This window comes from Gastrolobium bilobum, unplaced genomic scaffold, assembly GCF_033153095.1.
Source record: "Gastrolobium bilobum isolate Gb01-03AN ecotype WA unplaced genomic scaffold, APGP_CSIRO_Gbil_v1 utg1559, whole genome shotgun sequence".
NCBI lineage: Eukaryota > Viridiplantae > Streptophyta > Magnoliopsida > Fabales > Fabaceae > Gastrolobium > Gastrolobium bilobum.
Genome location: NW_026898385.1, coordinates 302635 through 324909, shown reverse-complemented (window position 1 = coordinate 324909; position 22275 = coordinate 302635). Strand labels below are relative to the sequence as shown.

General features: G+C 34.0%; 3 protein-coding genes and 1 pseudogene across 3 annotated transcripts; 3 read left to right on the top strand and 1 right to left on the bottom strand.

Moving 5' to 3' along the window:
* Positions 1-2683: 2683 nt before the first annotated feature.
* Positions 2684-8150, top strand: LOC133315571 (ubiquitin-conjugating enzyme E2 7-like). The gene is made up of 6 exons (XM_061517207.1): positions 2684-2906; positions 3032-3134; positions 3680-3777; positions 3852-3952; positions 5564-5641; positions 7840-8150. The coding sequence occupies exons 1-6, from the start codon at positions 2864-2866 to the stop codon at positions 7915-7917; spliced, it is 501 nt and encodes a 166-aa protein (XP_061373191.1). The 5' UTR covers positions 2684-2863; the 3' UTR covers positions 7918-8150.
* Positions 8151-9106: 956 nt separating this feature from the next.
* Positions 9107-9757, bottom strand: LOC133315572 (uncharacterized). Its single transcript, XM_061517208.1, has 3 exons — positions 9633-9757; positions 9359-9521; positions 9107-9244 (listed from the first exon to the last, which is right to left on the bottom strand). Exons 1-3 carry the CDS (start codon positions 9755-9757, stop codon positions 9107-9109), a joined length of 426 nt encoding a protein of 141 aa, XP_061373192.1.
* Positions 9758-11497: 1740 nt separating this feature from the next.
* On the top strand, positions 11498-20278 carry LOC133315596 (disease resistance protein RPV1-like). The gene is made up of 8 exons (XM_061517249.1): positions 11498-11662; positions 11735-11964; positions 14427-14846; positions 15026-16124; positions 16257-16538; positions 17318-17956; positions 18750-18926; positions 20219-20278. Exons 1-8 carry the CDS (start codon positions 11498-11500, stop codon positions 20276-20278), a joined length of 3072 nt encoding a protein of 1023 aa, XP_061373233.1.
* LOC133315569 (disease resistance protein RPV1-like) lies at positions 13373-19978 on the top strand (annotated as a pseudogene).
* Positions 20279-22275: the final 1997 nt, after the last annotated feature.

The window sequence follows — 22275 nt, the reverse complement described above, 5'->3', positions numbered from 1 at the left end:
CTTTAGGGATAATAATCCCATTTAAAAATAAAATAACAACAATAAAGAAAATTATTCTTTATCAATTCTCAATGTGTATACATACATACTGTATCATTATATCAATAAAAATAAATTCTTTTTCATTATAAGGCTTAAAAATTAATGCACTATCGACGCACATGTAGGTCTTTTCAGATGAGAGCTTGAAAATGATGAACAAAACCCAAAAAAAAAAAATTAAATTTGGTTTTTGAAAAAGAATATCAAATCTAAGAAAAAATCCCAGTTTATAAAAAAAAAATCTAAGAAAAAATCCCAAAAACAAAGACCTTAAACTTTTGATTTCTTTCAAACTATAAGCCCAAAACATTCTAAGAGAATTAATTGTTCATTCAAATTCCCAATTCAAACAACAAACCCTAATCAATTATAAAGCCAAAATTCTTCCAAACACTCCATCTTTAAGCAAATTCAAAAGTTTAAATAATAAACCCTTATTAAATTGTGAATCCTAGATTTTCAAAAGATTGCAACTTTTGTTCCAAAACCAAAACTACCGTCACGGAACAAAAATAACACTATATAGCTAGCACAAAATACATGAAATGGAACCCACATTCAAAAAACAGTAAACTTCATGCCAAAAGACAATAAAGCAAAACTTTACACGATTCATTATATATAAAAATCACAAAACTTAATTCCCTCGTGATTCAATATGATTATGGCTCTGATACCAATTGTTGGAATAATAATTCCTCTTAACCTTATGGAGATAACCATCACCATCAAATCAAGATCCATCATACCAAATCATAAATGAATATTAACATAAAGGTGGAGGCATACCTGTCTCTATAGAAGCGTAATAACTTCGATCTTCTCCTTTTGGGTATGCGATCTTCTTTTGTCGAATAGCTTTAATCCTTATTATTTAGTATGATCTTCTCTTTATGGGGTATGCGATCTTCCTCAGTCAAATAACCCTAATCCTTATTCTTTAGGGGGCGTTTGGTTGAGGAGAAATTTTTTGAATACTAGGAAAATGTAATTACTAGGAAAATGGTTGGAAAATGAGTTTGGTAGGAAAATGTAAAAAAAGTTGTTTGGTTGGAAGAAATTTTACTGGGAAAATGTGGTAAATATTATAAAGTCTATGTTTGGTTTGAGTTAAAATATTGATGGAAAAATGAGTTACAATTACTAAAATACCCCTTTTTAAAAAAAATTGAATGTAAATTACGTTAAAGTAACAGTGCCAATTGGATATTTGTGTAAAGTTTGAACATGTGTTGAAATATTTACCTAGCTAAATACAAAATACTACCTCTAAATTGTCTTTCTCAATAGTGACTTGGCTTCAATTTTAACAAGCAATTATAAAAGGCTATGCAAATAGCAAAGATGGAGAAATGTTTCAAATCTTTCTACCAAACATAGACTACATACTTTGGCAAAGTCAAATGCATGGGGAAATATTTAAAAAGCTTGAACCAAACACCTCCTTAGTGTGTTGTCTTTCTCTTGATGGGAAAAAAAAGTTGGGTTGTTATTATTTGAAATATTGGGAACCATAACCCTTTATAGTGTTTTCTTTACTGTTGGGCGAGTAAGCTCCCATTATACTTAGTTGGTCCAACACTGGTATCAATCCATTTGTCCTACACTTACTAAGAAATCTATTTGGGCACTTTATTCACATTAATTTACCCAATAGATATTACAATATGTAGCCCACAAACACATTAGGAAATATAATTTCATAACAATATCCCACTTGGGCTACACATTGACCTTAGATAATTATATCATATATCCGTAGTGCGCAACTGTATGCTATTTATCCTTAGATTTCTCCTTATATACAATCTGGTCCATCTTCTATATTAATATGAGATCATGCGGCTTTTGTCACTGTCAAGCGTAACTAAACCTTCCATGGTCATTACACTAATATATTCAATGACATAGATCAAGTATGGATGAGTGACATGAAAATTACATGCAATGTGATCTCACACCATGCCTATTTCAAAGTGGTTCAACTTTAGTCCTCATGAGATCAATCCTTAATTTTCTGCATACACAAAGCAGAAACGCAAGCACAAAATATACACATTCAAGGCCTTGTTATGCACATCAATCCTTACATTTGTTGCTAGACATAATTTTGGATAAATATAATTATGAATTTTACTAGACAACATAAAAGTTATTACGAAGGAATTTTGAATATAAAATATAAAGATGAAGGTTATATTTATAACTTCTTACAACCATATCTTAACCGTTGATTTTCGTTAATCAATGATTATTATTTTCGTAAATCAAACTCATTAATTAATTCACAATAAATATTAATCATTTATTAGCGAAAATCAACGGTTAAATTATAGTTGTAATGTTATAAATGAAAATCGATTATAAATATAATTTTTTTCAAATATAAATTTATATATATTTATTTGATACAATTCAACTAATAACATACTGATTTGATATCTCGATTGAATTGATTACCAGTTCAAATTTAATAAAATTGCTTTTACCATTTTCCATTTAACTTCCCCTATCTTATTGTTGAGGTTTACCGTCTACATGAGATTCTATCTTCTCAAAGATTAAAATATTAATAGATCAATTTCTTACTTTTTCAATGCCTCAATAAGTATATCCAGATAAAAACCCGCATTGGCATAGCGTCCCTGAACGGCAGAACCCGAACCCACAGCTCATAATCATAGGGAACCGAATCATCTCTCTCTCTCTCTCTCTCCCTTTCTTTCTTTCTTTTTTGTGTTATAAGTAATCGAAAGGTGTCGGTTTTGAAAAGAGAGTTAACAATTCGCAGAGCTCTATTTGGCTCCTCAACTCTCTATTGATGTCGTCCCAAGCCAGCCTTCTCCTTCAAAAACAGCTCAAAGGTACCTCTCTCTCTCTCTCTTGCTCTGTTTTCTATTTGATTTCGTTTCCTGAAATCCCACGCAAGAAGGTTTTGTTTGGCGTGGATTTTCCGCGATGTGCTGATTGGTTTTCCCTTTGGTCGCAGATCTTTGCAAAAACCCCGTCGACGGTTTTTCAGCCGGTTTGGTCGACGAAAGCAACATTTTTGAATGGAGTGTCACCGTAATTGGACCGCCCGACACTCTCTAGTAATACTCATCTAATCTAATATCATGCTTTTTCCAAAATTTATTCGATTTTCAATTCCAAGTTTGGATTTTGGGTTTGCTTCCTGATTCTTTCTTTGATTGTATCTTATTTGGGGTTGATTAAGTTAAGGGCAGAGGTTTTTCGCTTCCCAAAGATCACCTATTTAATTGCTTTTTTTGGGTACTTGAAAAAAGTTTTCTGGATTGGTATAGGTTCTTGATTTGATGTTTTTGTTTATTGCCTACCCTAATCAAGAATATTCATTGCGGTTGTTGTTGTTGTTGTTTCTTTCTTTGATTGACGAGATTCCTTTCAATGGTGATGCTTTCCTGAATTATTGATTCTGCTGTTAACTATTGGGATTGGTCTTGGTTGGGTTCATTGGATAATTGGATTTATATAATATTCTAAATCGTTACCACTTTGCTTTCCTCTAGTTGCATGAGTTTTGCTAGCTATTATTTTGTCTTCTCTGTGCTCTAGCATTGGAATTTTACTGACTTCTCTCGGTTGTTTTTTTGTCAATTAATTGAATTTTTTATAGCGAGGGGGGATTTTTCAATGCCATTATGAGTTTTCCACCCAATTACCCTAATAGTCCGCCATCAGTGAAATTCACCTCAGAGATATGGCACCCCAATGGTTGGTTTTTCTTATTTGTAATCTTTGCTTTGATTCAAACAACATGAGATTGAAACTTGCTGTTCAATTTGCAGTATATCCTGATGGCCGGGTTTGCATATCAATTCTTCATCCTCCTGGAGAGGATCCAAATGGTTATGAGCTTGCAAGTGAGCGCTGGACACCTGTTCATACGGTACATGAAAATATAAAGCCAAAAGCTTGGTTTTTCTTCTTTGGGGGAAGAGGGTTCGGACATTTTGTATATGAGAATATCACTCTTCATTGTTAAACCTGTGGCTTGGTTTTGATAGTTTAGGTTATCTTCAAGACCTCCAAATCCAGTGTGCTCTTGTTTAATAATCAAGTTAAAACATTAAAATGTCTAAATATATACCAGAAGCTAACCATATGATGCAATTCTTGTACTGATTTTCTCCCTGTGGTTTGCCATGTGCATGTTATGTATATAGAATGGTTTTGCGCAGAAATGATCTCCTGCAATATCTGCATTGCACTTAAAGACGGTTTTAAGTAGTTGTGTCAAAATAGAGCTCTTCATAATATACTTCTTCCCTTCCACACTTCCTCCTCTCTCCCCACATTTAAAAAATAGAGGGGGATGATATATTACCTTAAATCAATTGTCAAATAAAGCTAGGTTATTAGTTGCGTGGGATGGTTTGAGTAGTTGTGTCAAAATGGAGCTCTTCATAATATCCCACACTTCCTCCTCCCCTTTCCCCTTATTTAAAAAATGGAGGGGCATAATATATTACCTTGAATCAATTGTCAAATAAAGTTAAGTTATTAATAGCACGAGATTGTGCCACTATCACGCCATAGATGTGCGTAGTGGTGAAATCGCCTTGCTACAATGAAGGGTAGGCATCACCCAAAACCCAAATTAGATGACTTAACTTGGCAGCCAGCCATTGTTGTGTTTCCTTAAAGGAATTTTAAAAGACAAAAGAGTAAAGTTGAAATTAATGTTATTAAATTTAATTGAATTCCGTTAAATGTAGTTTTCTGGTTTTTGTATTGTTATTTTGAATTTTAAAATGAGTTTGATTGAATTTTGATTAATTATCCCATTTATTGTGGAGGGGTATTAATTATCTCATCTAAGGGGTATTAATTTTAATTTAAATCATTCACTTATCTTCTTTTGAGTTTTTGGTAATATAATCATCACAAGAATAAAATTGAACTTTTCTTTTGAAGATACTGCAAGAAAGCGTGATGAGGCTCATTTTTCTATGCTTTCATTTCAATAATGTATAAAATACTTATTATAAATTTCTATTTACTATTGTTGTTGGAGATTAGTGTAGCATAAAATTAATAGCTAAAGAAAAAAAAAAATATTGCCAAGCTGTTAGATATTACTAGTCCAATTGTCCAAATACAAACCCTATTGTTGGAGTTATATTTTTTATATTTATCATTAGTCTCTGAATAGGGGTAGAGTGCAGACACATTAGTTGTTTGAGTTTCTCAAGTTTGTAATGGCTTGCAGAGCTATAAAGTGAAAGACTAAGGTTGAATCAAGAGCTTTCCAGAATAATATTTCAAACAGAAAAAGCTGAAATGTTTGTAAAGACTTCCAAAGTTTAATGTCTTAAAACTAATTTGGAATGTTAAAAATTTAAAGTTGGGTTTGCCATTAATAACTTTGCTGGATGTCCTTGGCAAATGGTATGCCACCTCTAGTCCACCACTATTGATTTTATATACTCGCTTCTTGTGAAACTATAAGCTATGGAAACCTACTTATGAATAAATTATTTTATATGTTATCTTGCAGGTAGAGAGTATAGTATTGAGTATCATATCAATGCTTTCTAGTCCTAATGATGAATCTCCTGCAAATGTTGAAGCTGCAGTAAGTTTGGCAATTTTTTCTTATTTACTTGATTGTTTCACTGCAACGTAGAACCTACCTTTCTTTCCTCTTATATTGTATTTATTTGCATCCTAGAGAAGAAAATGCTAACTGGACTTAGTCAAAAGATGCCACAAGTGTTATTAACTTAATTGTATAGTGCGTTTTCTGTTGTAGTCAATGATTTTATCTTATGGACTGTAAATAATTTTCCCTTAATTTTCTTTAATCCTGTATATCTTTAATTATTTCAATTTGTATGCCATTATGCTTAGGTATTCAACATATTGTCAAGTTTTGATATATATGATCTTAGATTTATGAGTTGATAGCTAGTGGGTGTGAGTGGTGAGATACTGAGATATTGAATTGCATCATACATTGTGTTGTGATTAATATGGATGATTTCTACGGGTTACTAAATACAGTGGCAAATTTCCCTAGTCTAAACAAAATCCTGAAGTTTGATGTGTTGACTTGTGAAGCACAGGAGCAAAGAAAATCTGAGTGTGTTTTTGATACGTCCCCACCTTTCACACAGTGAGTTTGTTAAAGAATATTCTAGAGCAGGCTAAACAGAAAGCAGTTAGGGAATTGGGCATTGTAGGGAATTTCACAGAATAAATAGGAGTATGAAGAGAAAGTCTTGAGTATTGGGAATCTGGGATTAGACTTGGGATTGGGAGAGACTAGAAAAAACCATAATTGGGCCCGAACTAAGTGGGCTAAAAAAACCTAAAACCAATAACTCACTTCTGCACTTAGATGCTGGTCATTCCTATCTCCCCAAAGTCCAAAATGAGATTCCCAAGAATCCCCGTACCCATATCTCCAATATTGCGATGCAAGGATGCAGTCACCAGAGATGGCGAACGAATGGTGGACGTAGGGGGAGGTGCGGTGTAACAACATTTCTTCCCCACCTAGATGAGAAGATCTGGGAAGATGATCATGGTGCTTCTGGATTTGTGGGTAATGGTACAGTAGGCTATGTGGGGTTATTTGGAGTGCAATTACCCTTATGAAAGCAATTACAGAGGTGTTTGAGAGTTTGGATTTGAACGGATATAACATGAGCATTGAATTGTTGGATGCCCATGAAGATAAGATTGGGTTTCTAACTGACAAAATCAGCAGACTTAACGATTAAATTTTTAAGCAAGATAATCTTACCCAAGGAAGGTTTCGAACTGAAGTATCAAGGCAAATTTTGTCAAAAAGAAACTATCCAATGGCTGAGCATAGGACCTCCGTTTACGGAAGAAAACAAGGTACATGGGATCTAGGTGGAAGTTATCATGCTTTAGGCATACGTGGGTTCGTACAATTCAAGCAATGAAATCCATGTAGAAGGCTACGAGCCTACGAAGGACTGATCTTCACCTTGAGGACAAGGTTAAAGTTTTTTGTTTTTTTTGGGGGAGGGGGGGGGGGGAGTAAGGGCTGAAGAGTCATGCTAAGTCCAGAATGCCCAAGCCAGAAGGTCTTTAGGTCTACCCTGAAATCCTAATCGGGTATTCTCCCTGGAACAACACCTATCGGTTTCTTATAGTTTAGCATGTAAGTTTTATGTCTTCCATTACAAAAATTAGTTCCTGCAGGAAGCATCCATTTGATGGGATATCAACTTCAAGCAATATGAAAACTTGGTTTCTTGTTTATCATGATGGCTTTCTTGATATCCTTTTGGACTCTTTAAAAGTTACCGTGTAATGTATATGTCATTATTAATTTGACTCAGTACATAGTAGTTATAGAATTAGTTGCAACGTAGTTATAGAATTGGTTTGGTGGTTAGAGTTGTTAGAGCTGTGGCTTAGCTTAAATTGTAGGTTGGGGGTAGAAAAGAGGGTCATTTTGAATTGTTAGCATTGGAAAACTGAGCATTACTTCTCTTGTGAAAGTGAAAACTCTTTGTTGAAGGGTAAACCCGAGGAAGGAGAATTCTCTTCTTTTTTCTGTTAAGATTCAACAAATCTATTTGTTTTCGTTTTTTCTATTTTTCTCAGCTTTTTTGCTTGTGGGTTGGTTACACCTTATGGTCCTTTAATTTTTTATTCCAAGGCACCCTGCTTTCTGAAATTTCACACTGCTGTTCCTAATATCTTTACACCATACTCTTTTGTACATGTGATCTTCGATAGATAGTCTGAAAGTTCTTTTGAGGCTGTTCTGACCTATATGATCTTATGTTGCAGAAGGAGTGGAGAGATAGAAGAGATGATTTCAAGAAAAAAGTTAGCCGATGTGTAAGGAAGTCACAAGAAATGTTGTGATTCTTCTTCCACTGCGCCTCATCCTGCTTTTGTGAACTGGAGGATATATGAATATGTAATGGATTGGTTCATCTGTTACTGTTGATCCGTGTAAGAATGGCATTGGAAGTTGTCCACATTCCTTCTTTCTTCAGTTCTTTGCATGGCCATTTGTCATGACTTGGAAAACAAGCTGTATTCTAAGTGTTTTGGATGCTGTTTTTGACTAGTTTATTGAAAATTCACTTTGTTCATTCGCATTGCCTTTGTTTAAATTTGAGTTTAGGTGCTATGCTTGGTCTTTTTGCTGAAATATTGTGATTGCGGATTTGGCATTGGGCGGTTCAAGATCTCAAAAGGTTTAGTTCTGATTGGTTGAATTATTTTTTACTATATAAGATACAAATGTTGTATGTGAATCTTGAAGTAAAGTGCATTTAATGATGAAAAACTGAAAATACTCTTACCTCCTAAAAGGTCAGCCTTTTTCATAAAATTATCCTTCACGGTTAGCCCATGTTTCATGTCAAACTAAGAATTCGTATTTTTAACTTTATTTAAGAAATTCTTTTTGAGTGGCAAAGTAGCAACTTCGCAGCGGGATCCTGAGTCTGGGAATGATTGTTACGTCTTCTGAGAGATCAGTACCTACTTCTTTCGATATTGATGCCTTACTAGGCATATGGTCATCGAAACATGTGTTCGAATGCTATTAAGAAGCGGAGAAGTACTAAAATATGGATTCAGATTCTGTGATGTGAAAAATCACATGACAAAAGGTAGATCAATGGTAATAAAAGAGGAAAGAGAAAAAAATAGTAAAATAGATAATTACAAAATCATAACCATTGATTTAACTTTGTATGGTTGTGATCTTCTCACGTAATCATCTCATGCTTTTTCTCACATCATCAGATGATCCATTTCCACTCAAATATATATTTGTGGACGGTTTTTGTCACTGTTTTCTATAAACCACTCTTGCATCTCAACTATAGGTTATTTCTACATGCATCGAACACTCTTTGAATATATATAGACACAGCAGGTATACACATTAAGTTAAACTCTATTTATTGTCAATTTCAAATACATATCGCATATAGTGGTCTTGTTTACACGCAAACGCAAGCACAAACATAAACATGATAGCATATTTTGCCTATTGCTACCATGTCCCCTTGAATGCATGGACGATCGAGGTTCGTGACTAATCTTGTTTTGGTGGCTTCATATGGCTTCCCATTCTCACCACGTTGCCGTCGATGTCTCTGACGTAACCAACCTTCTGGCCCCACTCCTTTAGCTCAGGCTCGCTCACCAGAATCGCTCCGTTCTCCACCGCCCACTGATCCATTAAATCCAAAATCCATAGAATACATATGATGAATTATATATCAACAACTAATTACTTATTGTAAAGTAATTATATTAATTAATGAAATTAATTGAAGTATCTTACCTTGTAAGCAGCATCAACATCAGGGTAAACAAAACAAACCTCGACCGGTGGTCTTTCTCGACTAGATCGAGCGGTGTGGACAGCACCGGTCAGATCATCGGTCTCGTGCTGGTGAATCGGAGTGAAAGCGACAGTTGTGTTGCCGGTATCCAACTCTCCCCATCTATATTGAAGAGATGATTAAAAATGAATCAATGTTTAATAACATCACCTTGTTTTGTGATTTCGATTTGACGATGAAAAATGGTAGTAAATAGAAAAATGAAAAATATACCTGTGGGACTCGTCTAAGCGACGAACAGCATAGCCGAATGCTTTGGCATAGAAAGCTACCGACTTGGCTACGTCTTTTACGTAAAGCACCACGTACGCTAACACTGGGTTGAGATTCGATGCCATTGATGACTTGAGATTATTGATACGCTCTTCTTCTTCCTCTTCTCATCACATTCATACCCTCACTCCCAGTTTTGAACCTCCAAGCCTCGTGCGTGGAACGAGTCAATTTTCAATGTACGTGGAATTCATCGGGTGTCGCACGTGGAGTTCATGCACGTTGTCACTTGCTAGTTTCTTTTTCTTTTTTTATTTTGGGTTTACATGAGTAAGAGGCGGGATTGCACTTTCAAGGAAAGCTGATATCAGCATTCTAGTGACAACCTCTCTAATGGACCCAGTGTGCAGGTTATGTTTTTGCTTATTATTGTTAATAAATTTTGTTGCCTTCATATGTTTTTTTAATTATTGGAGCTGATTTTATTTTACGGCGTTAATTATTCTTTTGGGTAAGTTGAAGTTTCTCAATTCTCATATATCTCTATGACATGTAACTAAAAAGAGACCTGCATGTAACTATCTAGTGTTTTTCTGTTTTTTTAGCTTTTCTCTCCAAAAAAAAAAAAAAAGAAAAGAAAAGAAAAGAAGAGACATGCATAAATATACTCCCCAATTATTCAATTGTAATTGATCTGATCGGTTCAAGATAAGTTGAGCTAAATCACTCACGGTTGAAGGTTGAAAATTTTGGACTTAAAATTGTAATAAGTGTGCTTGAATCTATAGTGATATGTACTTCTCCTTATGAGAGCATTAATGAGATTTTGGCGCGATGGAAATGATTGAGGGAGGTACTTGCAAAGACACTTTGACTCTCAAGTCAGTATATAATATGTTATAGTTAATTGGAATCAGATTATCATACGTGAGTTTGTTCCCTTCATATTTATAGTAAGCTTTCTGTTGCCTTATGTAGGCGACATACCTTCTTATTGATTGTTGTGGGTTGCTGCTTTTCTGGCTATTTTCTTTCTGAACAAATATATACAATAACTTGTCTTCTTATAATAGTAGTAAGCTGGAGCTGTCTTACTTGTGTTACCTCTTATGCGCAGTGAAACTCAATTTGTTACTAAGATCTTTCTTAGTCTTTAAGTTATATAAGGCAACTTTATATGATAATTCGCACAATATTTGGTGTGTATATTAATAAGATCAATAAACCTTCATGGACCTTTTTGGGGCTTAAAACCTTATGAAGTTATATGTTATCTAGATCAGTAATCAAAAATACAAACTTCTATGTTAACTTCTTTTGCTTTTGGTACATGTCTACATGCGTTATGCGTACATCAGTAGATGGTCGAAACCGAAATGGCATAACCAAGAAGAGCGCACACCGACAGAATCAGATAACAATTGCATCAAAGCTATCACAACTTAAAATTTAAAGTAAATGCCCAAATTGGTCCCTGACAAAAAATCTCGGTGCCCAAATTAGTTCCTAACAAAAATAAACTCGTTAGATAGTCCCCAACAAAGTGAAACAAGACCCACGTTAGTCCTTCTGTCAATCCAAAAGTGACGGTGTCAATGACGGTGATGATGTGTAACGTTAAGTGACACGCTGAAGGTCACGTGGGTTAAGGAACGACGTCGTTTTGAGAGAAGCATACACGTTGGACAGACCTGTTCTCTTTCATCCAAGGAACATCGTCGTTTGTTTGTTAGGGTTCAATCTTAAACCAGAAAGCATGGCGTGGAATCGAAGATTGAACGCATGAATTTGGGGCGAATTGATTGACGGTTTAGTGAAGGTGGGTTTATACTGTACAATTTAGGGTTTTTCTTAGTTTTTATGCCATGAATATCTCTTCTGGAAGGGGAAGCTCAAGTAGTTCATGTGGGTCCAGAAGTGGAAGAAGGAGAGGTGCTCCATTGTGTAAATGTGGGAGGAACAGTGTTGTTTACACCTCCAAGACACTTAGAAACCCTAATAGATCATTTTTTGGGTGCCCTAACTTCAAGGTGAGGTTGATTTTTTCATGTGTTATTTTTCTAATGTCAATGTTATTAACTGTATAGTTGAATTTGATTTAGGAAAAGAAGCCACACTGTAACTTTTTTACATGGGTAGATGATGCTACATCTGATACCATGGAGTTGGAAGATTGGACAATTAACAAGCTGGAGTTGAATGTTGCTGAAATGGAGTTCAAGTTGAACTTTTTGGACATGAAGCTCAATGATGAACTGCAGCTAGAGGTGAATGACCACAAAAAGAAGATTCATGAGCACTGTATAAAGATTGAAGACATATCATTGAAGATGTAGACATGTATCTCATTGCCATTTCCTAAAGCAGCCTCACACATGGCACACACATCCGAATCTGTACTAAGTGGTCTCAGCCCTTGTTCCAAATCGGGTACCCCAGGCTGTAGCCACATCATCTTCTTGCATTTTTCATACCCATATTGCTTGAACAGGGTGTCAAGGTCACAGATATTGCAGTAGTCAATGTCCATCTCTAGCAATGAGTCCACCCTTCCATTTATATAGGTCATCACTCCATCTTCATCTCTGACTAAAATACCACCATGATGATAAACAATCACTATGTATTCGGACATCTCTCAAAACCAAAAAACCGAACCTATCATTAATCCAACGGCCACAGACTTTAGACCACTTAAACAATACAAAGCAATAAAAAAAGCAACATTTTTTATGGATGCTAACTTTTTTTTCAACGATTACCATGGGTTTTTAATTGTTACTGGGTCAACCATGTCCCCTTTTGTAAAACAGGGACCACACCACCCGGTAGTTACATTCTTTAACACAAAACCCTAAATGGAAACATGGATCACAATGTCCACTTAGCACGCAGAACAAAACAAGTATTAAACAAAGGGGAACAACATGGGGACCACAAACAAAGGATGACAAAGAACAATGAAAAAATGTTCCAACATATAAAGAGTCTCTTACCTTTTTGTACGGAAGGTTCAACCTCACACAAAACCAAAGAACGTTTCTTCCACTGGTTCCCTCCGATTGTTGAAAAGCTTCGTAATCCAAACGCAGCCGAGTGTTTACTACACGGTTGTCTTCCTTCCTTCTCAACAATGGCCCGTCGAAGTTAGAAGAGAGGGAAATGGTAAAGTGTCTAACGGTTAGGTGAGGGGCAATTTTGGGTTTAATTACAAATGGTCTGTCCAACGTGTATGCTTCTCTCAAAACGACGTCGTTCCTTAACCCACGTGACCTTCAGCATGTCACTTACCGTTACACATCATCACCGTCATTGACACCGTCACTTTTGGATTGACAGAAGGACTAACGTGGGTCCTGTTTCACTTTATTGTGGACTATCTAACGAGTTTTTTTTTGTTAGGGACTAATTTGGGTACCGAGTTTTTGGTCAGGGACCAATTTGGGTCTTTACTCTAAAATTTATAAGAGAATTATTACTTTTTTTAAAGTTTTTTTTTTGTTTGATCTATAAAATTATTATAAAGTTTTTTAAAATACATTTTTAATTATAAAGTAAAACTTAAACAAACATGTCATAAACCAATTAATCATTAGCATATTCTTGTTTAGTTTTAAGTAATGAATTTATATTTAAGATAGTTACGTATTAACTACTAATTAATTTAGTAATTCAGTCTCCGCAAGTTTATGCGCTGCGCGAAAGGGTAATTGTACAGCACATGGATCAAAATCAGCGGATCTCCACTGTTCACGTGGATACGTACCCAACCAGCGGCTGAAAATCTGGTTAGGTCTTCCAAACTAATGATCGAAGACTCTGACGTAACTTGGAAAGTGAAGGAGCATTTGGTGGAATCGGCGACGAGGGAAGAAGAACAATAAGCTCAGACACTGATCCAACCATTTCATCAGTTTCACTCCCATTCCTAACCTCCGAAGCTGATAAATCTGTATTTATTTCAGGTAAGCTTTTGAAATTGATCGTGATCGGAATATCTATTAATCGGTTTAAGGAGTTAGGGTTTAGTTGATAAATCTATTTGCTTCTATTATTATTATTATTTTCAATTATTGCTTTCATCTGTAAATTAGGGAAAACTGCTCGTTTTATATTCATACACCGATTCGTTGCGAATTTTGATATCTGCTAATTTAGAAGTGCACGCTCTCTAACAATGCCTTAACAAGATATTTATTTCATGGTTCCTTTTATTATTAATATTTTTTAATTTATATTTCTGTCCAAAAATTTTAAAAGTTTATGGCCCTCAATCACTCATATCCGTATTATTGATGATTTTTAACATTATTTTCGGAAAAGATCTGCCTGCTACTTTGTATTATATGCTTGTCATATTCAATTTGATTCATACCCACAATAATGATGCAAATAATAGCTTATCCAAAGGAAACCAAATCTATTACTGATTCTCTTCTATACCATAAAAAGATGCTCTCGACAGTAAGCATTATGTGTTCTACTTTTTCATAATCTTCATGTGCGAGCTTTCATCGACTTTTGCACCTTTCTTTTATTATTATTATTATTATTATTATTTTTCTAACAATCCAAATAAAATCATGATGTTACATATTACGCACTGAGGAACTGACTGCAGTTCATTGATTGATAAGATTCCTATCCATATCCGAGATAAGGAGGTACAACTTGCGTTCACAGCCCCTTGGGCCAGAGAGGTATGGCTTCCAGTTCTTCCATGGATTCCAATAGCATCCAAAGCACCCCTCCATCTCAGTGGATCCGTAAATATGACGTGTTTATCAGTTTTAGAGGTAGTGACACCCGCAACACTTTTGTTGATCATCTTTATGCTCATCTCACCCGAAAAGGTATTTTTGCCTTTAAAGATGACGAAAAGCTCCAGAAAGGAGAATTCATTTCACCACAGCTTGTACAAGCAATTAAAAACTCACGGGTTTCTATTGTTGTCTTCTCAAAAGATTATGCTGCCTCATCATGGTGTTTGGATGAAATGACTACTATAGCTGAATGCCGTGAAGAATTGAAACAAACTGTTTTCCCAGTTTTCTATGATGTGGATCCATCTCATGTACGGAAAATGAATGGGGTGTATGAGAATGCCTTTATTTTACAAACAGAGAAATTCAAACAACATCCAGGCAAGGTTGATGGATGGAAGAGAGCTATGACGGATTTGGCCAAATCAGCTGGTTGGGATGTCAGGAATAAGTAAGTTTTAAGGTTATTCTCTTTGCTGCTTTACATTCTTAACATGAGTGTCTGGTTACGAACAAAAGTTTTATCCAATAATTTATTTTCCTAATATGAATTTCTGCTTCTTCTTTTTGTCCCTTTATTTTCTTTGGGGATAAATTTAGCAGTCTTATGTTTTTTCCTATCTCTTTCAGGCCGGAGTTTGGAGAGATTGAAAATATTGTTCAGGCAATGATAAAAATATTGGGTCATAGATTCTCAGGGTTTGCTGATGACCTTATTGGAATACAACCTCATGTAGCACAATTAGAAAGCATTTTAAAATTAAACTCAAAGGATGATGCTTTTCGAGTTTTAGGAATTTGGGGAATGGGTGGAATAGGAAAGACAACTCTTGCTACTGTTTTATATGACAGAATCTCTTATCAATTTGATGCTTGTTGTTTTATTCACGACATAAGCAAAATTTATAGAGATGGAGGTGCTATTGCTGTGCAGAAACAAATTCTTCGTCAATCTCTAGAAGAAAAAAATCTAGAGACATACAGTCCTTTTGAAATATCTGGGATTGTAAGATATAGGCTACACAACATAAAGATCCTTGCTGTTCTTGACAATGTTGATCAATCAGAACAATTGCAAGAATTAGCTATAAGTCCTAAATTTCTTTGCTCAGGAAGTAGAATAATCATAACCACTAGAGATGAGCATATTCTTAAAGTGTATGGAGCTGATAGAATTTATGAGGCTCACTTGATGAATGATGATGACGCTCACAAACTTTTATGCAGAAAAGCCTTCAAAAGTTATGATTCAAGCAGCAATTTTGTGGAGTTGATCCCTAAGATACTACAATATGCTCAAAGTCTTCCATTAGCAATTAGAGTTATGGGTTCCTTCTTATGTACCCGAAATGCCACCCAATGGAGAGCTACCTTGGATAGACTGCGGAATAATCCAGACCAAAAAATTGTGCAAGTGCTGAAGATAAGTTTTGAAGGGTTAGAGAAAAATGAGAAAGAAATATTTTTGCACATTGCTTGTTTCTTTAAAGGAGAGAGGGAGGATTATGTAAGGCGAGTTCTAGATTGTTGTGGATTAAACCCTGATATTGGAATTCCACTTATCACTGAAAAATCCCTCATAACCATTAGAAACCAGGAAATTCATATGCATGAATTGTTGCAAGAATTGGGGAAGCTAATTGTTCAGCAACAATTTCCCGAGAAACCAGGATCATGGAGTAGATTGTGGCTTCTTCAGGATTTCCATCATGTCTTGATGACAGAAACGGTAACGATTTAAATACCTTTCCAAAATTAAAGATATATAGACAATTTTTTTTTTAACAAAAAAGGAGTTCATTGATTAAAGTAATTTCATTTTTTCCCCTTTTTCTAACATATTTATTCTTATTTTTTTTAGGGAACGGACATGGTTGAAGCCATAATTCTAGATCAAAAAGAGGATGTCTCCAAATGTCCTCAGTTAAGGGCTGAAGGATTATCAATGATGACAAGTCTTAGACTGCTCATATTGTATCATAAGAGTTTTTCAGGAAAGCTAAACTTTCTTTCTAACAATCTACGGTATCTTTTGTGGCACAGTTATCCTTTTGCTTCTTTGCCAGCAAAATTAGAGCCGTATTATCTTGTTGAATTGAATATGCCTAATAGCAGCATACAACGGTTATGGGAAGGCTCCAAGGTACTTCAATGTTATTTTTTTTATTTTTTATTTTTCATATTTTATTGGTTTAAAGAAATAATGAGAAATGGCATTATAGATGGATTTTTATTTTATTTTATAGTGACATTTTGAAATTCAAAATGAATATTATTTACATAAAATTTTTAATATGTCCGAAAGGCTTAAAAGAATCGTGTTTTCAAATATTTATTAAAACACGTAGCACAAATTATACAGATGCATACACAATTTATTTTTTATTCTATGGTATATATGGAAAAAATTTAAATTAAAAATTTACTTTAAGAGTTTTATTTTCTTTAAAAAATTTAAAAAAGCTATTTTAAAAATGATAAATGAGTGAGATGTGATTTTTTTTAAAAAAATATTTTTTCTTACTTTAAAATATAGTAAATCAATATTTTGAAATATGAAAAAAAGTTGTATAATTTTGATAAATTTTGAATTTAAATTTTTTTTACTATTAACTGTTCAATTATTTATGTACGAATCATTAAGAGTTTGCTTTTTAAGGTAGTTGCTACCATATTTACTCTATTTTAATGACCTACATCATTGGCTTAGATTTTAAAAAAATTTGTACAAGATAAACAAAAATTAAACTGTTTTTTAATACTATTTTTCCAAGTTAATGAGAGTGAGTTTATATAAATAAAAAATTGCTTTTTCTAAGTTTTCACTCTAAGGTCGAAGGCGTATACCAAAGTGAATTTATGAAATTCAAATTTTAATACAACATGCTAACAATTAGTTGCTAATATATTCTCTCCTGATAGGATCTTCCGAATTTGAAAAGGATGGATTTGAGCAACTCCAAATATCTTATGGAAACTCCAATGTTTAAAGGGATTCCAGAACTTGAGAGACTAGATCTTGCAGGATGCATAAACTTATGGCATGTCCATCCATCCATTGGACTTCTTACAAAACTTGTTTTCATGAGTTTGCGAAACTGTAGCAATCTGGTCTGTCTCGATTTCGGCACTTCATCTAATTTAATTTCTCCAAGGGTTCTACACCTCTCTGGTTGTACAAAACTTGAAAGCACGCCAGATTTTGCACAGGTTTCAAATCTTGAGTACCTTGATATTGATCAATGTACAAGTTTATACAAGATTCATAAATCTATTGGGGCTCTTGCAAAGCTTAGATTCTTGAGTTTGAGAGACTGCACAAGTCTTGTCAGTATACCCGATACCATTAACATGATGACGTCTCTTATAACTCTAGATTTATCCGGTTGCTTGAAACTTATGAAACTGCCCTTGGGACGAACTTTCAATTTTTCTTCTTCCACTCTGGAATCTTTGATTCATCTGGACTTGGGCTTTTGCAATCTACGGGAAATACCTGATGCTATTGGAGAGTTAAGGTGTTTGGAAAGACTGAATCTAGAAGGAAACAATTTTGTTTCAGTACCTTATACCATGGCGAGTCTACATAGTTTAGCATATTTAAACTTTGCGCATTGCCATGAGCTTGAATCTTTACCTGTGATCCCATCAAAAAGTGCTTTATCAGTGGGAAGGTATTTTAAAATGACATCGGAATCTCGTAATCATAGGTCAGGATTATATATCTTTGACTGCCCCAAGTTGGCCAATATATTGTGCAGAGATTTTAAAGTATCCTTAAAGAATCAGTGGTGGTGGTTGGTATGTATTTGGCTAGGAAGACTAGTTCAGGTGCGTGCTATGCATATCTTCCTTCCCAGTTTATCAATCAGTCACTTTTTCTCAAACTCTGAAACGTTTATGGTTTTTTTTTTTTTCGTATGATATTTGTACCATCCGAAGGATTTACAATCTATTGGGAGTAGATTCTTTCGTGTGTAAATTCAATTATATGACTTGGTTACATGAAAACTTTTTATCTTTATCCCTCTTAGATATTCAGTAATGTAAATCCTCCAAAATAGACACAACATATTTAAACATGTTGATTTTCATGAGCTTAAATATTTTCCTAATCTCCCATTAGATAGTGCTTCATCAGTTGTAAGGTATTTTCAAATTTTCCTAATCCCAATTTAGTAATCTTAATTCATGGTTATATTATATATTTTTGACTGCCTGCGTCTCACTAATGGTACTTAGTACTTTTCGTGGCTTATATATAAGATTAGTAGGGGTGCACACTTTGCATGCTTCCCTTGCACTCTCTCTTGCTCTGATTTTCATATTTGTTTTTTTTTTCTTTTGGTACTAGGAACCCCGTCACTTTCGTTGTGGCTTTGACATTGTTGTTCCTTGGGATGGGAAAATCAATGAAATGTTAATTCCAGATTGGTTCAATCATCGATTTAATGGGGGTAAAATAATAAGGATAGTAAACTCTGATGTGGATCGCAACTGGATTGGTTTTGCCTTTTATGTAGCTTTTGAGGTAAACATTTCTGGTTCTTCAGAGTCATCCTCCTTGCCACTTCCGCATCCTTTTTATCTCTCTTTTGAAAGTGAATACACAGAAGAACGCTTTGATATGCCACTTACTTTAAAACTAGAAGAGATTGATGGCTCAAAATATTTTTGGATAATCTATATCTCTCGGGAGCACTACCATTTCTTGGAAGCAGGAGCACATATTACATTTAAAACCCGTCCAGGTTTGATGATAAAGGAATGGGGGTTAAGCAAACTCATCAATCATGAGAGAATGGCGTTCCTAAATCCGGTTACAAATCGTCCATTTTTCCGTTCATGTCCTCGTCATTGATAATGTTGAAGAAAGCAACAGCTCTAACCCTAAAATCCAGCTTCCTTACAATTGGTTGGTCACCGAGGAAGAGGAAGCCGAAAATTTTGAAGCAGAGGCAAAAGAAAATAATCTCTCTAATCTAGGTCTTTAGATGGGGCAGTCACAAGTTAAGCACACAACATCTTCCCGGAGTCCTAAGGTAATTATATTTCCAAAGCTATGACACATTATTAATTAATAAGTAATTACTAAGGCTCATCCCCTTTGTCTTCGCTACAAGACCGTAGTCTTTTCAACGAGAATATATTTAGTGCTAGAGTATAACTGCAACTTAAATTATTATTACATGCGGACAAACAATTATACTAAACCCGTGCAATAGCATATTATTCTTAGGGGTGGTAAACGAGCCAGGGGCCTTTGGCTCGGCTCGTAAAGGCCTGAGCTCGTTTAATAAAAGCTCGTGTTGAAACTAGGCTTGGACTTGTATAAAAGCTCGTTTAATAAAAAGGCCTCAGGCTCTAATTCAGAAGCTCGGCCTTAGAGCCTCCCAGGCTAGCTTAGTATATAAATATTTATTTATATTTTTTATACTACTTGTAATAACTCTCTCATCAATTTATTTCACCCCATTTTATTGGTTTAACAGACTTTTTGAATGTTTTGTTCTATATTATGCTATTTGGATATATATTGAATTTATGTATATTTATGGAATTACTAGTGCTGTTCTATATTATCCTTCATCCTCCTTCACACAAACAAATCCATAAAAACTCATTCGTTCCAGTGTACATTGCTCGTTTGTGTCAATTTATTTTTTGTTTTATTTTTTTTTTATTTTTTTTGTTGACACTTTTTTTATAATGGGCTAAGATAATATAACCTGTTATCTACCTTCTCTCACTTTAATTTTATTTATTTATTGTAGACTTTGTAAATTATTGCTGCAAATTGGAAGCTAAGGTTTCTATCTGGAAATTGATTTTTTGTGGAATTCTGTTCTCGTATTTTTATTCTTTAACATGCTAACAAGCTAAGATAGGCTTCACACAGGCTTTTATTTTTTGTAAATAAACTAGGCCACAGGCCAATATTATGTTCGTAACAGGTTAAGGTCAGTCAGACACGTTTAAATACAGGTTTGATCCGTTAAGATCAAAGCTCGGCTCGTTAACACACGTGTTATTTTCCCTATTATCGTGTTATTTTCTATTTCAAAATTGTGTCAGCTTTCTGTTATAACAAACTACTAAACCCATGGGTGGTACGGTATATATACTAGCATAAGTGGCAATGAAAAAACATATGAAAATTGTACAACTTCTCTCTCCCTATATAGTTCTTCCTCTTATACTAGGTTCCTTTTCTCTTCTCTTCTGTTTAGAGGTGTTCAAAAAAAAATCAAATGATCCAAACTAATTCATCAACTGAACCAAATCAGTTCCAAAAATTGGTTTTTATAAAATAGTTTTCATATACTAGTTTGGTTTTTATAAAAAATCAATCCAGTTTTATAATTTTGATTTTGGTTTGGTTATCTATTTTCACAACAGTTTGGATATCCAAAATAACTAAATCATATCTATTCCCCCCCCCCCCCCCCCCCCAATTTGTCTTACGGTTACCTGCTAACATAACGTTTGCAAGTTTGGTAGATTGTATTGCACAAATACCTGCCAAAATAATTTTTCTTGAGATTCATTAGACCCTGTTCCTCTGCCAAAGTTGTCCATGAAAGAAGTTAAGTAATTGAGGGTTACGTTTTAATTTACCTCTGATCTTTGTATTTTTTTTCCCCTTCTCTCTATAATATTTTATTTTATCTGGTTTTTTAATATTACGGTTTATATAAAATTGACTCAATGAGTTTCTCATAATACTTTTATCGCATTAGTGTTTCTCATATTATAGAAGATAATTTTATCTCTTATATACATCTATTGCTCAAAATTATTGGCAAAAAAATTTATTTATTGCAATTTAATTAAATAATTACGCAAATATCACATTTTGGAAAATATTTACGCATTTATTTCACACTGTGACGCCTCTTTTGGGCATCACATGTGACACCCCACTGGGGCGTCTCTCATGAGAGGAAGACGCCCAAATGGAGCGTCTCTCATGAAGTGGTGACACGTGTCATTTGTTTTTTCAAAAAAAAAATTAATTTAATCATAAAACTTATAAAGGCCATAACTTTTGACTCGAGTATCCAAATCAGGTAATTCTTTTTTTGATTTCACATAACTTTTCGAGATCTACGTAATGACATCTCATTTGACATATTTTATTTCTCAAAAACACAATTTTAATTTGCAAGAATGGTATTATAAGAGCGGTTAAACTCAGAAGCCTCTGAGTTCTGGATTTGTGATTTAATATAAAAAAATAAATAAAATTTTTGATTTGTGATTTAAATTTTTTTATAATAATTTTCTTTATTATAACAAAATTTTGGTTTGTGATTTAAATTCAAAATAAAAAAAAATATTATTAATAGGAAAACAAAATAAAGATTTGATTTGTGATTTAAACTAAAAAAATCAATTTGAAAAATATGTAGAAATATAGAAAATAATGAAATAAATATTATAAATTTCTAAGGAAGAAGGATATCATTTTTAAAATTAATGATTAATGCTATAAGCTTCTAGGTTATTATTTGTGGTCTGAAATTAATGATGGCTTATGAATGTTTTTCAAAAATAAAATTACCTAAATTAGGCGTGATTTCCTCTTGATTGAAACCCAATTTAGACGTGATTAGTGATGTGTTAGGTTTTGACAAGTGTTGACACGCGTCACATTTTTAAACTCAGAAGCCTCTGAGTTCTGCGTTTGTGATTTAAACTCAAAAATTTGATTTGTGACTCACAAGTAACAATTATTATTAATAAGGAAAACAAAATAAAGATTTGATTTGTGATTTAAACTCAAAAATCAATTTGAAAAATCTGTATTAATAAAGGAAATAATTAAATAAATATTCTAAATATCTAAGGAAGAAGGATTACCTGATTTAAATTTAAAT